Below are 19,625 nucleotides of genomic sequence, written 5' to 3'. Positions count from 1 at the left end.
CCCACGGTCGACTTTCTTGTGTCATTTTCAGCTGAAATAGGTCATTTCAACAAATAAAATCTAACTTCAACTCATACTTAGGCCAGGGTATGAATCATTTTGGATTTTATGGACGACAGTCTATCACTATTTTACCACTGCGTGCACACTCTTGGTGTCATTTCCTTCTTGACAAATGGAAGTTTTATTTTAGTCACCGTGACTTCCTCAATTATGCTGCATGGATCATATTACTCATAAAAAAAAAAAACATCACCACTGGTCAACAATACTAGCTAAGATATCAACTACAGTGTTCCCTCGTTTATCACGGGGGATAGGTTCCCAAAATAGCCGTCAATAAGTGAAATCCCCGAAGTAGTCAACTTTATTTGTTTACGATGATTATATATGTTTAAAGGCTGTAAAAGCCCTCGCCATGCACTTTATGCACTTTCCTCAGACAGGCATTAACATTTTCTCACATTTCTCTCTTGTTTAAACACTCTCAATGTTCAAATTTTGTTTGAATTTTAATGATCAATCTGCTCGGTTGGACATAAGAAATTATTAAGTTACTCACGTGTATTCACTCCTCTGACCGTGCTTCGTCCTGGCGCTGTTCGGCTGTAGTGTTTTTGTATCCTTGCTAAAACATATTGCTCCTGCCGTTGTCCTCGTCCTCGGCCTACTCTTTGAAGCGAAGATTCATGTAGCCGGTTAGCCTCTGCCTTCTTCTTCTATTGTTCACTGGCGGTTAGCAAGCAGTTAATACAGTTAGCGAGTTTGCTAGCGACTATTGACCAGAACAGGAAACGGCATGAAGGAGATTGATTGACAATGGTCTACAGCCAATCAGAACGCAGAACACAATTCGGTGGGTTCTCCTTTAGCCAATAAGTACTGGTGTGGCTCTATATTTAGCTGGCTATTGTCTACTGTGGGTTCTTAATATGCTTGTACAGGCATGTAAACACATATTGAGACTCGGTGGAGCCGCAAACGTCTTCAACTCTCATATGAGCACAACACCCTCTACTGGTAGCAGTAGTAAATACAATAACACATACAACAGAGCACCGACAGGCCGCACAAATAAATACACCACAAGTCCGCAGAACACAATGCACGTTCATATACTGTATATGAAAAATATATGCAAAATTGCACTTAAAATAATCCGCTAAACAACGAATCCGCGAAAGGTGAACCGCGATGTGACGAGGGAACACTGTAATTGATCTTTTAGTCAGCTTTTCACTCTGTTCTAGAAAACACATTTCTATAAAGTCATGAGATATCAACAAAACGTGTGAAACATAAATCTGTGTGTGTGTTTTACTTTTTCTTTGGCCTTTGACTGGAAATGGATAATATCGTGACTTTTATAGAGTATAGCGGAAACTCTGTTAGCGTATGGACCCGGTTAGCGTACTTTTTCCATTTATGTCAAAAATATACGCAAAAATCTTGCCTCGGTTCACATACATTTCCCGGTTAGCGTACAATTTGACGCACGTCTTGTCATGTTATTCACTGATACAAAAGGTTAGCTTCTTATCAATACCAGCAGTTCCTATAAAATACCACTAGGTGACAGTATTTCTCCGAAAACATTTTTTATTTTGGTCATTTTACTTTATTTTAGCTGCATTTAGTTATTTACAGTGGACCCCTGCACATTCGTGATTCAGCATTCATGGCCCCACAAATTCACAGATTTTTCAAACTATTATTTATTTTTATTGAATTTTCTCTCTGAAAATAGGCACATTTTCTGCAGGAAACACATCTCATTCACCATAAGTTGATAATAATGCATAAATATGTGGTAATACAGGTAAAATGCCCACAATTTTTACATGTTTATGTCGGACAATGACAATGTGTTTCATGAAGCGTTGAGATTTTGCACTTCATTCGGCGGTCCTTGAACGCACCATAGTTTGCTTAGCTACGGAAGCAGGAGTTTCGACTCTCATGGCTCATCTTGCATGATCATTCATCAGTGGTGAGTACCGTCACATTTTATACTTGAAATGCGTTGAATAAGTGTGTGAGGCATATTTAGGACTTAAACCTGGATTGTGCCGTGAGTGAACAATGGCAATTGAAGAGAGAAGGGGAGGGTTCTGGAGCTGAATCGAATCTAATAATTGCAGCAGTTACTTTTATTGCAAATGTTGATTCAAAATCAGAGAACGTCAACATCAAGCTAGCAGGAAGGGTTTGGGGGGTGAGCGAGCCGTGTGTCAATGTAGATTTTTTTTTTAATGAGCATACAAATTGCTTGTGTTTTTTCCACCATTTGCCAGTGGTCTTTGAGGGTAACCCCCTCGAAAAGCAGGGTTCTCTGCATAGGTGTTAAAATGTTACAGAAACATTAAAACACAACATGATGGCAACAGTGTAAGCATGGAATAAATTCATTCTGTTCACATTTTAAAATGAGAATCCCCTGGAGGTCAGCCAGTGGCCATTTAAGGCTCCATTGTATTATAGTATGTATAGAATAAGGTGTGTTATATTCATACTATCTATACAGTATGTGATATGAACAGCAATATGGCCTCACTGTATAATACACGCAGTACTGTATAAATGAAAATGAAAAAGTGTCATTTGCTAATGGTAATGTATTTGTCCACAACATTTCCACAGTCATACACTTACAACTGTGCAGTCCGATGATAGGAAATTAATGAATATGAACTTTTTTGGTATCAGATGAAGAGGATTTCCTCTTCTCAGATGATACATACAATGCACAAATATTACATGAACAAAAAAAACATCAAACCCACTCTGCTCTTTCGTTTTCATTTTCCAACAAAGGTCTTAGCCCCCACCCTCCTGTTCGCTTGTCACTTCTACAGGACACTCTGGTGTTCCTGTGCTGACAAAAACCTCTCCAGTTGCATCATGGACTGTCCTGGTCTCCAACAAAACCAGGGTTCAGCATTTCACCGCATTTGGGATAACAGTGGTCCTCCTCCTGCAGAGCGAGCTGAACGTAACGAGCGCCAGCGGTCCAGTTGAGCTTTTTCACAGAGAGACTTTGTTGTTTTGTTTTGGCACTCCAGATATCCTCGTCGTATTGCGTCAAGAAATCCTCCAGTTTGACGGTGTCTTCTTTCGGGCGTCTGCGAGATAGACCCCTCGGACTAGGAGTGATGAAGCTGGTGGTTGCTAAGTTACCCATCTGAGAATGAAGTATTAACAAGCATTAATAATAACAAATGCATAATAACAAAACAACATTAAACAAAGAAGGTATTGCCTTGCTCACCTCTCTTGACTTTCCAATGCCGAATTAGAGGATGTTTCCCTTCCCATCTTCCCATTTTTAAAATAAACCTGAGGGCATCCTTATCAAAGTAGACATTCATTGGCTGTAAGTGAGGGAGATTAATCATAGCAGTAACAATACAGGTTGATCACTGCTGATTAATGGATCAACATGGTCTGTTGTTTGTGTTAATCAAGCAACCAATCACTCAAAAACACCTTTAAGTTTCGGATAATTAAGGTTCATTGATAATAATGATTTAGAACAGGGGTGTCCAAAGTGCGGCCCGGGGGCCATTTGCGGTCCACAGCACATCCATCCATCCATCCATTTTCTATACCGCTTCTCCTCTTTAGGGTCGTGGGGGCATGCTGGAGCCTATCCCAGCTGACTTCGGGCGACAGGCGGGGTACGCCCTGGACTGGTCGCCAGCCAATCGCAGGGCACATATAGACAAACAACCATTCACACTCACATTCATACCTATGGACAATTTAGAGTCTCCAATTAACCTAACATGCATGTTTTTGGAATGTGGGAGGAAACCGGAGTACCCGAAAAAAAACACACGCACGCACGGGGAGAACATACAAACTCCACACAGAAATGCCCAACGGAGAATCAAATGCCCGCAGCACAAAAATGTAAAAATGTAATTTAACAAGGAAACTAAAAATAAAACAAAAAAAACAACAGCAGCAGCAAAAATGGGAAAATCAACAAAAAGTCAAAATATTAAGAGAAGAGTTGTAATCTAGCAAGGAAAAAAAAGCCATAATTTCACAAGAATAAAGTAACAGTATGAGGAAAAATGTCATTTTAGTAGCATGAAGTTGAAATATTAAAGAAAAAAGTTAGATTTTTTTTTTTTTAAGCCAAAAACAATGACTAAAGTTGTAATTTTTGGAAACTTAGGTTGGGGGAAAATTTATAACATGGGAATGAAGTCAAAATATTAGAAAGAAAGTTGAAATATTTGGAAAATTATACAGAAAAGTGAGCAGAAATGTGACCAGAGTAAAGTCAAAATATTAAGAAAAAAAAAAACATTTCTAATTAGAAAAAAGTTGCAATTTTATATGAATAAACTTGTAAAATGAGGAAAAATATCACTTTGGTGGCGCTGTTGAAATAAAGAAAAAATACATTATTGTTGAAATGGAAACAAAACAGCTGTAATTTTATGACAATAAAGTCAAAATATTTAGAAAAAAGTCATGAACGAATGAAGAACAAAAGTCGCAATTTTACAAGAATAAACCCGTATTACACGTCATTTTTAGTAACTTTTCACCTTTATCACAAATTAACACACATAATTACATGTTCAAAGTGCATTTTAGAGGATTTTATTAAGGCATTTTGTCAAGGAAATGAGGAAGGACATGATCATAGGATGCAAATTTTCCATCAATTAAAATAAAATGAAATTAAAATAAAATAGAAATTGCACTAAATAAGACCACAAAATCACATATTTCACTCATACAGTTGTTCCTCGTTTATCACAGTTAATTGGTTCCAGTGAATTTCTGCGAAGTATAATTTAATTTGAATAAATAGAATATTTTTGTAGTTTTGGCACAGAAAACCTGTTTGTGATCCTCTGAATATGGTTTTTAACATTATTAGAGCCCTCTATGCATGAAATAACACCCGTATAGCCACCTTTACATTTGTACTCCCCAATATAGTAGATACAATCAAAGAAAATAAGACATATTAGACACAAATAAGATAACATAGACTCACACATTAGCAGTTAGTTCCTTGTTGTTTTTGCCTGGACAGCGTACTTCCTGCGGTGGCTGTTGTCTCATCAATGTATTGTAACCGCGGCTTTAAATGACTTTACACTCGAATTACCCAATATACTGTAGTAGACATAATAAGGGAAATAATCCATTTAAGACCTAAATAAAACTCTTGCTTGTGTGCGTCATGGTAAATGTGTTCCCCAGGGGACCTTAGTGGCGGGTGGCCAGATGTGTGGAGGATAGGAAGTGATGTCGGAGTTTCAAGGGGTGAGTTGTAGCTTGTTGTGGGTTATGGCCCCAACAGTAGCCCTTGTTATTATGATTGTTATTATTAGGGCTGCACAGTGGCTGAGTGGTTAGCATGTTGGCCACACAGTCCGGAGATCGGGAGGAGCTGGGTTCGAAATTCCAGACAAAGGAGTGCAAGGTAGCTAAACAAGGTAGCGAAGAGGAGCTAAGCAAGGTAGCTAAGAGGAGCTACACTGAGAAGCTTAAAAAACAGCTTTGCTGCCAACAAACAACCAGTTGATTTTATGTTTCTAAAAGTTATTGTACACACGGCACATTTTTAGCTTATACTGTATAAAATATGGTCATATGATTGTACAGTATGGTGATACAGAAATTAGTTCATTTATTTATTCATTTTGGAGAAGCCAAGTGTGGCCTGGGGGGCCATGTGCAGTTTTTATTGGCCCACTGCACATTCTAAAAATATTATTTAACATCAAAACTAAAAAAAAAAAAAAAAATACAGGAAAAAAATGGAAAAATCAGCAGAATAAGTCATAAAAGAATAAAGAATAAAGTTAAGTAAAAAATAAAGGTAAAATATTAAGAGAAAAAATTTGTAATCTAACAAGAAAAATCATACCTTTACGAAAATAACGTAATATTATGAGGTAAAAAATAACATCATTTTCGTAGCATACAGTTGAAAAAAGATGTTCATTTCTTTAAAGTCGTAAAGAAGTTGTAAAGAACTACAGTAGTAGTTCTTTACAACTTTTATCCGCAGTCCCACAGTGCCCTCTACTGGTCAACATTCAAAATGGCCGCCAACCGCCACCTGCCTTTAGCGGCCACTTTTGCTGTCTCCCTTTAGTGGGCGCTATAGACAGGTTTGTATATAATTATACTGTTACATGTTGACCAGCAGAAGGCACTGTGGGACTGCGGATAAAAGTTGTAAAGAACTACTAGGTTAATAAACCGCTGTTAAAGCGATTAAAGTGCATTGGCGACGTGAGTCTCTCCTTCCCCACAACAAGAGGCATTACAGTATTGACCAGTGCACATTGTCTCACACCAGGAAATAAACGGTGTCACTGTCTGAAACAAGCTCAAAAGAAGACGGCTTTTTTATGTGGAACAACTGACAGTTTGTGTGGATCTTGTGAATGATTGTGACTGAGCTAGGACTCAGTAATTAAAGTCTACACACGACGGCTTCATTGATTAAAAAACAAAACTTTTTTGTACATGAAGCTTCTGCTTGAGTTGGTATTTTGGCCGCTATATGCGGTCAGATATTGACCAAGGGATACAAAATGGGTGGCCGCTGGCTGCGTTAGACAGGTGACCGCTATACACAGGGGCTATAACACGCAAATTTTCTGCGGGGGATTTTCCAGTGGCCGCTATAGGCAGGTGGCTGTTATATACAAGTGGCCGCTAAGACAGGTTTGACTGTAGTCAAAAAATAGTAGACCGTATTGTGTTTTTTGAACGAAAGTACTGTAGAGCACAGTGATTTAATTATATTATCAAGTCTCTTGATGCACTAAGAACGGAAACCACCCATTCATTTGCATCATCACTTCTCCCTTCACTTCTTATGTTGAAACCTTTCCACACTGATGCAGATTTAAGCATTGTTGCCAGCAGTTACCTTCACAGATTTAATTGAATAAAGAAAACAGGCGACAATAAATTACAATTGATCAGCAAGCACTTTAACAGGTAAGTCACTTGATTTATTAGAAACTAAAATAATTTATTCAGGGTTAAAAAGAATAATTATTTGGTTTTGGTCATTGTTGGTCTTTATTTAACCTCACTGAATTCCATTCCATTCCATTTTCTTCAGACGTTATTTTCTTAAAGTCATAATGTTCTCAAAAACGGAAAAAAAACAAAAAATAAATACATTTTTTGGAAAATTAGGTTGCGGAAAATGCTATAATGTTACAAGAATAAAGTCAAAATATTGTACAAGAACAAAGTTGAAATAGTTGGAAAATTTAAAAAAAACAACAAGAGCAGAAGTGGAAAAAACACCTGTAATTTCATGAGAATAATGCCAAAACATTAAGGGAAAAAAGACGTATTCTAACAAGAAAAGAAGTCACAATTTTATGAGAATAATCTTGTAATATTATGAAGAAATATAATGTAATTTTAGTAGCATAGAGTTGAAATATTAAAGAAAAAAATGTTATTTTATAACACCCTGGGCTTAGATTGTAGTTTTTGCAGTGTGTGTTTTATTGTTCTTGCAGCTGGACACACAAGCAGGCCATCAGAAGGATGGCCAAAGAAAGAAAGATGATGCTGTTATTTCTGCTGTTAGCAGGTAACACAATCTTCCATTCCTTCTAGTATATTAACCTCTTGAGCCTGATATACTGGGGGCAACAAGGCTCTGGCTATACTTCTATATTAACAATAATCAATAGTCATAGTCACTATACCCATGCTATCTATTATCTACGCAGCTAAATGCTCAGCATAACCAATTTCAGGAAAATTCAAATCATGAGCACTTAAATGGGCAAACACTCCGAGACCAGCATGTCATTTAGAAGTCCATAAAATCCTAAAACATTTCAGATGAATGAAACGCCGCTTTTTATGTTCGTCCATTGTTTGGTGTTATACTGAAATGACTTCAAAACAGAAAAAAAATGACGCTTTCCCTATGATAGACCCGTGAAGTAGAACTTCCTGTGATGACGTCTACCTGTGGCTTTTCCAGGTGAATTTCTGAAAAACCTATTGGTGAGTTTGAAACTTGGATGCGGAATCTGATTTCTATTGCTTTTTTTTTTAGAAACAAGGTGTAGGGCTCAAGGGGTTAAATCCTATGAATGAGACTTTTGTCGAAGTGAATTTTTCCATCTTGAATTGCCCTCTTTCAGCTTCTGGAGGTGCTGTTAGTAGCAAATGGACGGCCAGTGTTGTGGGGAAAATTGACGCCCTGGTATCTTCCTGTGTGGTTTTACCATGTTCATTCAGCCATCCTAAAGAACAGCTCCCCACCTCTAGACTCAGAGGGATATGGCATCGCCCAGGTCAAGGCGACCAACGCTTCTACCACCAGGACAGGACCAAGATATTAGAAAACTTTAGAGATCGCACCCAGCTGTTGGGACATTTGGGGCAGGGTAACTGCAGCTTGGAAATCACTCAAATCAAAGACTCCGACAACGGGCCTTTCTGTTTCCGCATTGAACTTGCACGGACAGAAGACGACACGGACACCCCTGACAAATTCTCCTTTGACAAGGATTGCGTGACCTTGAAAATGCTCTGTAAGTCACCAAAGATGTCACACATCGAGACCGGTGCTATTGTAACAGTCATGGTTTAGTTTATTTCAAACACGCTTAAGAAAGCTACATTGAAGTACACTTTACAATACAGTATGTCCTAAAAAGAGAAGGAAGAAGCAGATCTTATTTAATCATAGCCCTTTTCCATGCCTCAGCTATTACTAGAAGTCTTCACTTCCTGTGTTGAACATGTTGCTTTGTTAACACTAGATAATACAATGTATTCATCTTATCTCTTTGAATTACTTTACAGCTGAGCCTCCAAAACCCACTTTGATTCATGGGAGCACGGCCATCCAAGGTCATTCCTACATTGTCAGCTGTTCAGTGAGTCATACGTGCCCCACCCATGTACCCACACTCACGTGGAACAGGGGCGCCTCTCGCGATGTCATGACCATACACAAAGAAGTTCACGCCGGTTTTTGGGAGGTTCAGTCCATCCTGACTATTGTTCCCAAGGCCACGGACGACCATGCTGAGGTTACTTGCACTGCCATGTTTTATGGACAGACAACATCCTCGAAAACGTTCACTCTCTTTGTAAAACGTGAGTCGAAGCAACATTATTCTTTAAAGAAAACAAAATCTGTTCTGTTGGCAAGCTGTTGTCAGATGCCGTGTAGGTCTGGGCCCCAGATGTAGAGGTGTGCGGTTCAAGAACAGATGTAGTCTCTTTCATGGGAGTCCCACAAAGTATAACAAAGCCAACAAAGGAGGGAGCAGAAACCACAAGTAATGGGGCGCAACAATGTATCTGGACAAAGGCACCATGAAAAACGCGTGCCAGGCTGGATGGCAGGGAAACAGATGGGCGTAGGACTTGTAGACACAACAATAGTTACAGTAAATGTCCAAAAAGTAAAACAGGAGGGGCAAACATGGAACGTAACAGTTGTTCTAATTTCAAAAGAGAATTATTTGTCCTGGGTTCAAACTCTCACTATCGTAAAACCTTTATTAAAACATTGTAATCAGGGGTGCACAATTTCGATATCGATAAATTAGCGAACTAAGTATCAATATCATAAGAATGACTCAAACAAAGTTAGATATGACAAACTACCTGTCGATATGTCCTAGCCAAATATCATAATATCACTACCATTAACAAAACATAAAAGTACAAACCGTGGCTCCAGCTGGTATCGTCAACGATAGGTTTCTCAGTCCAGTGCCATCATTTCCATGATGAAATCACAAATCGCTTTAGCCCTTGGGACGTCTCTGGCAAACTTTTTTTTGCACTTTTCAAATGCTGCGGCGACAGGAACAAGCTCCGGGCCCCGAGCGTCATAGCGATGCGGCCGTTTGTTAATTTGTTGAAGCTCAAAGTGTTTTTGCCCTCGACACGGAATGTTTGCAGAACATTTGGCAAAATGTCTTCTGAAACGGTGAGAAGTCTCACATGATCGATGCCATGTTTGTTTGCAAGTGAACTCAGGGGAAGTTACAACAGGCCGTCACAGAAAATGAGCGCTTACAGCACAGTAAGGGTAATCTCACCTGATTGGTGCTCTTTCTTTTATATTTTTTTTTAAATCGATTATATCAGAGCTATTGTTTATCAGATAATTCCTCATATCGGCCTAATATAATAATATCCTTATGTAAGAGATGTCATCCACTGTATAAGAACACGAAAAGTAAAACTACTCAGCCTATGACCAATAAAACGTCATGGAACCAGAATAGGAAGATGAGTACAAAGCAATACTGCCACCTAGTGGCGCTTTACGAGTATTGCTGGAATTAATAAGTGTTAGAACATATTTAGAGCGGTGGCCTTCTGCTCGGAAGGTCTTTTTTTTTATTGGCAAATTGTAGAATAAAATGTAGCACATTTTTTTTTACGGCAAAATGGGGATGAGGGGCAAAAGGCATATAATAGTATAAGTAGAAAAAGGTTGTACTCATAATGTGCTTTGTCACCTATACCACAAAGCTGACACAGATATAAATAAAATTGCATATTCCATATAGCGGCCAGACCCTTTTCTATGCCATTGTAATTCTATTTCTGGTTCTATGGTTATCATCACAATTTTCCTCTCCCTGAGGTGGCATCACATAAAACACCCCCCCCCCCCCCCCCCCCCCCCCCACACACACACACACACACACATACTTCTGTTACGTAAAAAATGATGCTTTTGTTCAAGTATCTAGGCATATTTTTCCAGAAATGTTTGCTCCAGGTTGGAATGGGAACATTTTTGTAGGTGTGTTGACTGTTATAAAGCATGCAGCTTCTTTCTGGAGAATAAAATAAGAAAAATCCATTTTCAGGCAAAGAAAGCCATCACCACATCATCATTCCTACAGTAGTGGCAGTTGGGACCACTGTGATCTTTGGAGGCATCTGCATGCTGATGGCGAAAAAATATAAGTGAGTCATCATAGAAATAACACAGTAATCATTAATGCATGGAAGTTTGTAGTCTTCAATAAAGAACCTTTTCTCACCTCTCTCTGCTAAGGAGACGCATTTCAGAACTTCAACATCAGGACAGGTGAGTATTAAACAGATTCGATCGGTAACGCTAGCACTAATGTTTGACAATTTGAATTCTTTTTGTGAATTACCACATGGAGCCGACTGTCCAGGTTTTCCGGCAGGTGAGACACTTTGTGATGGGAAGGTTTTTATCTCCTTGTTTAAACTCTTCTCATTTTCATGATTCAGGCTGAGTAGCTGTAGCCAGCCTGTGCGAATCAAAGGCAAATAAGACACACACTAGATGTTGATTACTCAAAAAATAAGCTTTGTTCCCTGCAGTAGAGTACAGAAAGGGAGTGCAGATGTGACTTATATAGTTATAATTATGCCTCATTTTAATAGTTTCTGTTCTGTATTCTGAGCGGTCATACCGTTAGGGAAATCAGTTTGGTTTATATTTGAACTTTTACGCTTGCAAATTAAATTTACTTCAAGTTAGGGAAATAACCTCGTGGGTGCAGAATGCCAAATATGGGTGTTCCCTGACAAATGTTAAACCATCTTCTGAATTCCACTGGTCCTTGTGAAACGGCTTAAATTACAACTGAAAGTATACACTTCAGTCACATGCTTGTTTTATTTCAAATGTACAGCGCTCCCGATGGGACATGGAGGAAAAAATGATGGGTGAAAAAAAAAGACGAACGTTCGCGAAAGAATGCAAAACTATTTACATTAAGAGCATTGCACTTCCGTGTTCAGAGCGGATGTTTGCGGTGAAACTTCAAATTAAGAGCAGCACATTCGTTGAGTTTCTGATATAGGACAAGCAGTGCACACAAGTGAAATAATGCGATGTATGGCTAATCAATGTATTTCCTTTCAAGTACCAGTACCAGAAATGCGTTTCCAGCAACACTAACTCGGACCGGATGTTAGCATTTTATTTTCAAAAGACCAGCCTAATAAGGATCATGGAATTGAAAACTTATTCATATAGTTACATTATGACTTTATACCTCTACATTTGTGCGGTAAGGGATGCGGAAATGCTGAAGATGGGAATTAAATGATGCATTTCCACCCGATTTTCGCTATGTGGGGGCAAGCTACGACCGGAAGTGCGTGCTGTAGCTTCACAAAGTTTTGCGAGCTCTCGCAAACATTATGCCTTTTTTTTAGCCTATCAATGTTTTTTCCATGTTCCAGCGGGGGCTGCGTACAAATTAATTGTAGTGGGATAAAAAAAAAGAAGTTGTCACTGCAAACACTATAGGCTCTTACCACAGCTAGTTATACAAACTAACATGAGTTATATCCCCTTTTTTGCCATCATCAATCCAGCACACCGAAACACCTCTGTGATAAATATGATGTGTTATACTTTCTAGATTTTAAAGCAGGGGTGAGCAAATTTAAAGTGACTTGTAAGCTGGCCATAACATGAAATATAACATATACTGTACATACTGCAATATACATTTCCTTAAAGGGCCAGTACATTAAGCAGTGGCGGCAGGATAAGCAGCTGCTCAATTGCCACCCCAAAACAGGTTGCTCTGAACAGCGCCGTTTAGAGGGGTCTTATGTGTGCTATAACGATTGATCCTTGCATATATCTCCTCTAAAGCATACAATATGGAGAGCTGCAGTGGAATGTTAATAATTCCTTTCAAATACTATTTTATGCTTTCTTAATTATTCACATCTTCTACTACAGGAGGCCAAGAGAAGAAATTGTGGCTCTGAATCACTTGTAAGTACATCAGAAATAAAGAAAATGACTTGAAGCTCATTAGCAGAGGTGTGGACTCGAGTCAAGTGACTTGGACTCGAGTCACAAAATTGGGAACTTTGGACGCGACTTGACAATATCATCAAAGACTTGCAACTCGACTTGGACTTTGACATCGATGACTCGGGATTTGACTCTGACTTTAGTCTGATGACTTGAAAATACTTGAGATTTTCAGTGACTGTGTTGAGTAAAATGTGTTCAAAGTATTTTATTTTCAAAATAAAACAATCCAAAATGAATTCATTGTATTTGTCAAATTTAATAAATTGTTCAAATCAGATTTTATTTGGGAGACGTTAAACAGTGACTTGTAAGGACTTGAAAATTTCCAGTCTATGATTTGACTTGGACTTTCACGTCTTTACTTGACATCTTGAGATTCAAGACTTGAGACTTGCAAAACACTGACTTGCTCTCACCTCTGCTAAGCAGTCTTATAGTAAAGTCACATAAATGCGACCTACAGGCCCAGTAGTTCCAAATCTGCTGCTGGACCGAAGTTCTGCAAACCTTTTGTACCATCTCCTAAAAGGTAACATTCATTAAATTGACTGAAAAATAACACAGAAAACTAAATGGTATTTTTAAAACTGTTTTCTTCCTGTCTTCCTGTTATGGGGAAACAGCCAGCCCAAATCCTACAATTACAAAGAGGTAATATTTGTAGAAATGTTGTACTCCTAAAAACATACACCATCCACTTTTGTGACAGTAACAACTCGAAATTCATCACAGGACCTGACTGATGCTGACGACTATGAAAATACAGCAGACCTCAACGTGTATGGGAACTGCTGAAGACTCAACAAGTCCTAATTCGTGACCATAGACACGCACAGTATGTAGTACTTGCTTTGTGTCCTATCAATTTAATATAGAAGTGATACAAATGCTTCTGTTTTTGCAAAACAAAAAGCGATGAGCTCAAATAAAAGTCGCTGATGAGAAAGGAAGCAAATAGGAACTGAGAATGAGGTGTTTAAAAAGTCTATTCACAATCAAAACAGGAAGAACAAAATGTGACACATTGTTGGAATTGTAAATATGTCAGGGTGCTATTTTATTTCAAAACTAAAGTTAGGTTGAGATGCTACCATTATATCTGTCACACGTTTGTACACTTGAAAGCGGGTCCAAAGGAAGTGGCATGTCTGGGTTTTGCTTTCTCTTTCTCCAACAGAAAGGAAAAGCAATAGAGGCTGGGTTTTTTTTGGGTTTTTTTGTGACCCTCGGCACATTTTAAAAATACAGTTAAACAGGAAAACAAAAAAACCCAGCAAAAATGGAAAAAAAGAGCAGTCATTTTCCGAGAATAGACAAACTATAAGCAGAATACAGTCATAATGTTAAGAGAAAAAATAGCATCAAATTTGAAGATTAAAGGATAAAAATGTGATAATTTTTTTTTTTAACAGCGCTAATATTATGAGAAACAAACAAAACAAACAAAGTTGCAATTTTAGGGAAATTAGGCTGGGTAAAACTTTTACAATAATAAAGCCATCCGTCCATCCATCCATTTTCTATGCTGATTATCCTCATTAGGGTCGAGGGGGTATGCTGGAGCCTATCCCAGCTGACTTCGGGCGAGAGGCGGGGTACACCCTGGACTGGTCGCCAGCCAATCGCAGGGCACATATAGACAAACAACCATTCACACTCACATTCATACCTATGGACAATTTAGAGTCTCCAATTAACCTAACATGCATGTTTTTGGAATGTGGGAGGAAACCAGAGTACCCGGAGAAAACCCACGCACGCACGGGGAGAACATGCAAACTCCACAATAACAAGGCCAAAATATGAAAACAAAGGCATAATATTAGAAGAAAAAATGTGCAAGATTTAAGCTGAAATACTTGTGAAAATAAAATGAGGGAAAAATTAGTAAAAAGTGTAAGGTAAGGTAAGAAGCTCTTTTTTTCTTTCAATATAAAAACATCTTTGCATATTACATGGGATGCTTTAGAAAATGGAAAAGTAGCCCTGCATCCTTTCATACATTCAGTGTGGTGCCTACGTCGATGTGTGTGGGGTTAATGTAACATCACCAAAGAGAGCAGCGTTGCGGCCACTAGGAGGAGACCAGCAGCTCTTTGTGTGTTACCACTGTTGCAGTAGTCGCCCTCACAGCAGCTGACTTGCGCTCCTATGAGTGCTGCCAGTTGTTGCGTATTAGAGCACATTTGCTTGGAGGCACAACCCCTCATGGTTCTGCTCTGGCCCTTGACGTCCACTGAGAAAGAAGGTGAGCTCAGTTGAAACGTGTGGCTTTTCCTTAAGAGTGCAGGTGAGCTTGGTAGGTCACTTACCAATCGCTGTGACGCAGTAATGCTCGTTGCCTTGACAGTCTAGAGAGGTGGTGCACTGCAGCCCGTTGCAACTGAAGCATTTTTTACCATTGGGCCTGGACTTGCTGATATCTGTAAAACACAATCAACCGGTTATCTCCAACGCAGAGATTATTAAACTATTACATTAGGCATACAGCAGTGCAAACTCAGGGATATCTTGCAGAGGGGACAGACAACTTCTGAGTGAGAGCAGAGCATGGGTTGATGCCTTCAAAGTCAGGGTATTTGCAGTCTAACAAATGCTTGTTGGGCACCAACAAGGTCAACACAAGGAAAGCTTAGGGAACGCCCAGACCACCATCTTTCATTTCTTTCTCTACTTACAGTTAAACTTCATTAAAAACTGAGCAACATGGGCTTCTGCAATTCACTGTTTACCTAGATACTGGACTTCCTAAAGGCCCTGTCACACCTTGACGATTTAGCCAGCTTACGCCAACGTATGAAAAATTTGGCCAATACGCTGGCGTAAGTCGAATAAGTTATGGGCAAGTTTTGTATAAGTTAACAGCACGCGGAAGCACGCCGGCATACGTCGTAGTACTTCTAAGTCGTCCAAAAATTTTGTGCATGCACAAAACTTTTTGACGTATGTCAACGTATGATTCATACGTCCCGCATCCGCGGGCAATAAGTTATGCCATCGTTGACACCCGTTCACACACGTTATTTGTAAGTTATGCACAAGTCATGTCAACATACCTTGAGACAAAACTATCTTAGCTTGACCAGTAGAGGGCACTGTGACACTGGGAATGGAGCTAACATTTATTTTTTATTTTTTTGCGCTTTGTCTGAGAGAAACAATGCACGTTTTAATCAAGCATTATTGATCACGTCAACATAAAGTGCATAGGAGTATTTACATTCAAAAAGAATGGAGAGATACAGCATGTTACTGTCCAAGTTAGCGTTAGGTTTGATGCACTGTCAGTACTGGTCAAGTATGGAATCACAGGAGTGCCAAAATTAAAAGTCCTGTTTTGTATTTGTCTTTTCCACTTGCGTTTTGTCATTGCATTTAGTAATGACAAAGACAAAAGAATGATTTCTGCATTGTCTTTGTTTTTTCCATGTTGGCGTCGCTTTTCCTGTTTTGTCTTTGTCATTACTAAATGCAATGACAAAACGCAAGTGGAAAAGACAAATACAAAACAGGAAAAACAACGGCAAATTGGAAAAAACAAAGACAATACAGAAAAACCAATGACAAAATGGAAAAAGAATATGACTACATTTGTATATATTTTTTTATTATTGATTCTCTTTGTATTTCCACATTTGTATATTTTTGTATTATTAATTCTCTTTGTATTTCCACACGTATTCCCTTTTAATTTTGGCACTCCTGTGATTCCATAGTCAAGCTTCTAACTTATCTGCTAATGCAAACACGACAGTCTCCATCTCCTCTCAGCCAAAGCTTGCCAAGAAGATAGTTTTGTCTCAAGGTATGTTGACGTATTACGACTTGTGTGTAACTTACAAATAATGTGTGTGAACGGGTGTCAACGATCGCATAACTTATTGCCCGCGGATGCAGGACGTATGAATCATACGTTGACATACGTCGAAAAGTTTTGTGCATGCACAAAATTTTTGGACGACTTAGATGTATGCCGGCGTGCTTCCGCGTGCTGTTAACATGTACAAAACTTACCCATAACTTATTCGACGTACGCCAGCGTATTGGCCAAATTTTTCATACGTTGGCGTACGCTGGCTAAATCGTCAGGGTGTGACAGGCGTTGGGCGTTGGTCTTAAATTGTGAACACCGGCAACATGCTACGCATTCGTTGATATAAGTTGTCTATAAGTTAGAGAAATCTTCTATATAAGTTACTAATATGTCATGTTTACGTCGACCTCGTTATGAATACGCTATGTAAAAAAAAACTGTCGGCAGTTCATTGTATGCCATCAAAATGATCACGTCAGGCATGCGCTGCCTAAATCGTCAAGGTGTGACAGGGCCCTAAGGAATAGAATCCAGAATGCGAGGACAGGATGGGATCTCCTAAATGTGTACTGAGCCCTCTCACCTGCTTTAACATCCTCGTCAATTTTGTTCCTAATATCAGTATTATAATAAAGACGAGTGAACCTACGGAGAGGAAGTTCAGCATTTGAGGCGATGGTATCGCACAACAAACTGGATCTGAACATACACTCTTGATCGAAATCTTAGGACCAGTTGAAAAATTGCTAGGATTTGCATTTTGCATATTTGGATCTTAACGAGGTTTCAACCTGAGCTGCAATATGCAAAAACAAGGGGGGGTGAGACAAAAAAAAAATTTGGAGCTTGTAATTTAAACAAAAAAAAAACATAAACGAAATTGATAGTTTAGTAACCTATTTGTTTGTTTGCATTTTTTTTTTTTATTTCAACTCTTTATATTTGCTAATTATTTTTCGATTTCAAATCCATTTTTGTTTGATTGCAAAAAAAAAAACAAAAACCCAACAAACTTCTCTCCACAGCCAGGAATAATTTCACATGCTATGCCAGTATCAGAGTCGTTCATACCCAAATCAGGGAGCGACACTTCCCTTTTATCGGAGGTGTTAATAGCAGGAAAGGATTATACCACTACTCTGCCCAGGCTTAGTGTAAGGAACCAATAGGAGGAGGGTGTTGGCACACCAATTCCGCCCACTCTTACTGTATTTAAGGCCTAGGCTACCAGCACTTATTAGTTCGCTGACGAAGCTCTTCGGATGAGGAGCGAAACGTCCGACACCTTCTTCACAGAAGTACAGATGACGTCTCAAGAAGCCTTTTCCTCGATGGACAACTCCTGTACGACTGAGAGCCTACACAGACAATTTCACTATGGTTTCTGATTTATAAAATGTGATGTTATAATGTTAAAGTATATGGTATAAGTATATATAATGTTAAATTATGTTCTTATTTTTCATTTTCTTATATCCAACGTCTTGCCTTGGTTGTTTTATTTTGTGATTATGACATTTTTGGAGATTAAAAAAGTAACTCTCTGTATCTAATTTCCACGTGATATGTCTCAGGTTGTAAACAGACGCTGCTTTATTTATCCCCCACAAGGGGGCGCCATAGATTCATTGTTCAGTTGAGGCTTCGGAAGCAGGAAGCATTCAGAAAAAAGATGGCTGCACATGTAAACAATCGTAACGGACGTTCCTAAGTAGACGACAGAGGTTAAAAACTGCTTTCCCGCGTCATAATTTAATTCCAGAACTTGACAGCAACAATGTTTCCCTCAGCAATATAAATGTGTTACCGGGTGCTGGCAGACTGTTGCAGAGGTCCGTGGTGCAACACCTGTTGGTGAAGATGGTTCTGGTCGCGCCGAAATTGACTGAGACTTCTACACAGTGATCAGCAAAAGTGCAGCTTTTGCCATTGACATCCGCAATCACCTCATCGCCTGCCACAAATTGAAAAGTGGATGAGTGGAACAGTAAAAGCCAGAAAAATGTCACATGTTACGCACAGGTTGATAACGTACCACCGTATACGATTAGTCTGAGTGCACCGCACTGATCCGCCAGTGGGGGGCACTCTTTTGTTGCGTCAATGCAGGAACCTGAGCTTCCTGCTGCACACTCATAACACTTCAGAGTGGCAACTAGGAAAAGTACAGTATTAAATATTTTAAAAAAGTACTACTTGCACATGAAATAAACATTTGAAACTTTGAAATCATTTTCTTTAAAATACAATAATGCACACATGATTACAAAAATAATAACTTGCCTTTAGGGAGGTGAAAAATCCCAAAGATTAGCAGGAGGTGATGCATTGTCTCTCTCTGGGAAGCTAAAGATTTTACCAGTGGATCTGTTTCACCTTAAGTAGTCATCCAAGGAGGAGTGTGTTTCTTCCATAGACCACGCCTTCAAATCTTCGTGATGTCAAAAAAATAAAAAAATTATATCTCCACAAGCAGTTTTGCCCACTTCACTTCACACACCAACATCCCCTATGCCTTCATGCAACATAAAAAGAGTAAAAGTGCTGACGTACACATGTATGAAAAAGCCTCTAAATCAGATATTTCTGCTGTTTGCACTCACGATTCGAGTATTAAGTAATTTCAGCAAATTTAATTAGAATTGCATGATTATAGAGGACCACAAGGTATCCCACTGAACAACGTTTAAGTTTCAAGTCCTCAACACAATATGTCACACATTTGTCACAATTAAAAGAGATACCATTTTGTAACCCTATTATAAGCACACAAAAGGTGAAAATGTTCCAAAAACCTTTAACAGTATGCCGCTACTGGCACTACATTGGACATTGTACAGCGGGAAGCGGCATGATCAGTGTTTCCCATCCATTCCTTTATTTGTAGCAGCCCACCACAAATAGATTTGCCGCTACCTGTTCACCCTTGCTCACACACACACACACACACACACACACACACACTATAATGCGATCTGTCTGTGTAACTTC

The 19,625-nt window shown here is 39.0% G+C and overlaps 2 protein-coding genes across 3 annotated transcripts; one reads left to right on the top strand and one right to left on the bottom strand.

The window, feature by feature from the left end:
• The first annotated feature begins 6,907 nt into the window (after positions 1-6,907).
• On the top strand, positions 6,908-15,525 carry LOC129185785 (myelin-associated glycoprotein). The gene is made up of 11 exons (XM_054783248.1): positions 6,908-6,987; positions 7,527-7,600; positions 8,166-8,558; positions 8,833-9,129; positions 10,869-10,968; positions 11,060-11,092; positions 11,175-11,198; positions 12,740-12,775; positions 13,284-13,349; positions 13,444-13,471; positions 13,553-15,525. Exons 2-11 carry the CDS (start codon positions 7,555-7,557, stop codon positions 13,613-13,615), a joined length of 1,086 nt encoding a protein of 361 aa, XP_054639223.1. The 5' UTR covers positions 6,908-6,987; positions 7,527-7,554; the 3' UTR covers positions 13,616-15,525.
• LOC129185789 (lymphocyte antigen 6A-2/6E-1-like) lies at positions 13,127-18,969 on the bottom strand. 2 transcript variants are annotated; one of them, XM_054783254.1, is made up of 5 exons: positions 18,918-18,969; positions 18,655-18,789; positions 18,442-18,588; positions 15,133-15,243; positions 13,127-15,056 (listed from the first exon to the last, which is right to left on the bottom strand). In XM_054783254.1, the coding sequence occupies exons 1-5, from the start codon at positions 18,961-18,963 to the stop codon at positions 14,857-14,859; spliced, it is 639 nt and encodes a 212-aa protein (XP_054639229.1). In that variant the 5' UTR covers positions 18,964-18,969; the 3' UTR covers positions 13,127-14,856. The 2 variants fall into 2 exon arrangements, with proteins under 2 accessions (XP_054639229.1, XP_054639230.1); XM_054783255.1 differs by having other exon boundaries at positions 18,670-18,789.
• Between the last annotated feature and the right edge of the window lie 656 nt (positions 18,970-19,625).

Source organism: Dunckerocampus dactyliophorus, chromosome 7 (genome assembly GCF_027744805.1).
Source record: "Dunckerocampus dactyliophorus isolate RoL2022-P2 chromosome 7, RoL_Ddac_1.1, whole genome shotgun sequence".
NCBI classification, from domain to species: Eukaryota; Metazoa; Chordata; class Actinopteri; order Syngnathiformes; family Syngnathidae; genus Dunckerocampus; species Dunckerocampus dactyliophorus.
Note: the sequence above shows the minus strand (reverse complement) of the source record. Positions and strands in the feature narration are given on the sequence as shown.

Bases quoted from the DNA above. Each gene is read 5' to 3' on its own strand.
- LOC129185785 (XM_054783248.1), top strand. From the start codon at position 7,555: ATGGCCAAAGAAAGAAAGATGATGCTGTTATTTCTGCTGTTAGCAG. The intron at 10,969-11,059 runs GTGAGTCATCAT...CTCTCTGCTAAG, and splicing joins CTGATGGCGAAAAAATATAA to GAGACGCATTTCAGAACTTC. The intron at 13,350-13,443 runs GTAACATTCATT...ATGGGGAAACAG, and splicing joins TTTGTACCATCTCCTAAAAG to CCAGCCCAAATCCTACAATT.
- LOC129185789 (XM_054783254.1), bottom strand. From the start codon at position 18,963: ATGCATCACCTCCTGCTAATCTTTGGGATTTTTCACCTCCCTAAAG. The intron at 18,790-18,917 runs GCAAGTTATTAT...TACTTTTCCTAG, and splicing joins GATTTTTCACCTCCCTAAAG to TTGCCACTCTGAAGTGTTAT. The intron at 15,244-18,441 runs GTAACACATTTA...TGTGTTTTACAG, and splicing joins CAACAGTCTGCCAGCACCCG to ATATCAGCAAGTCCAGGCCC.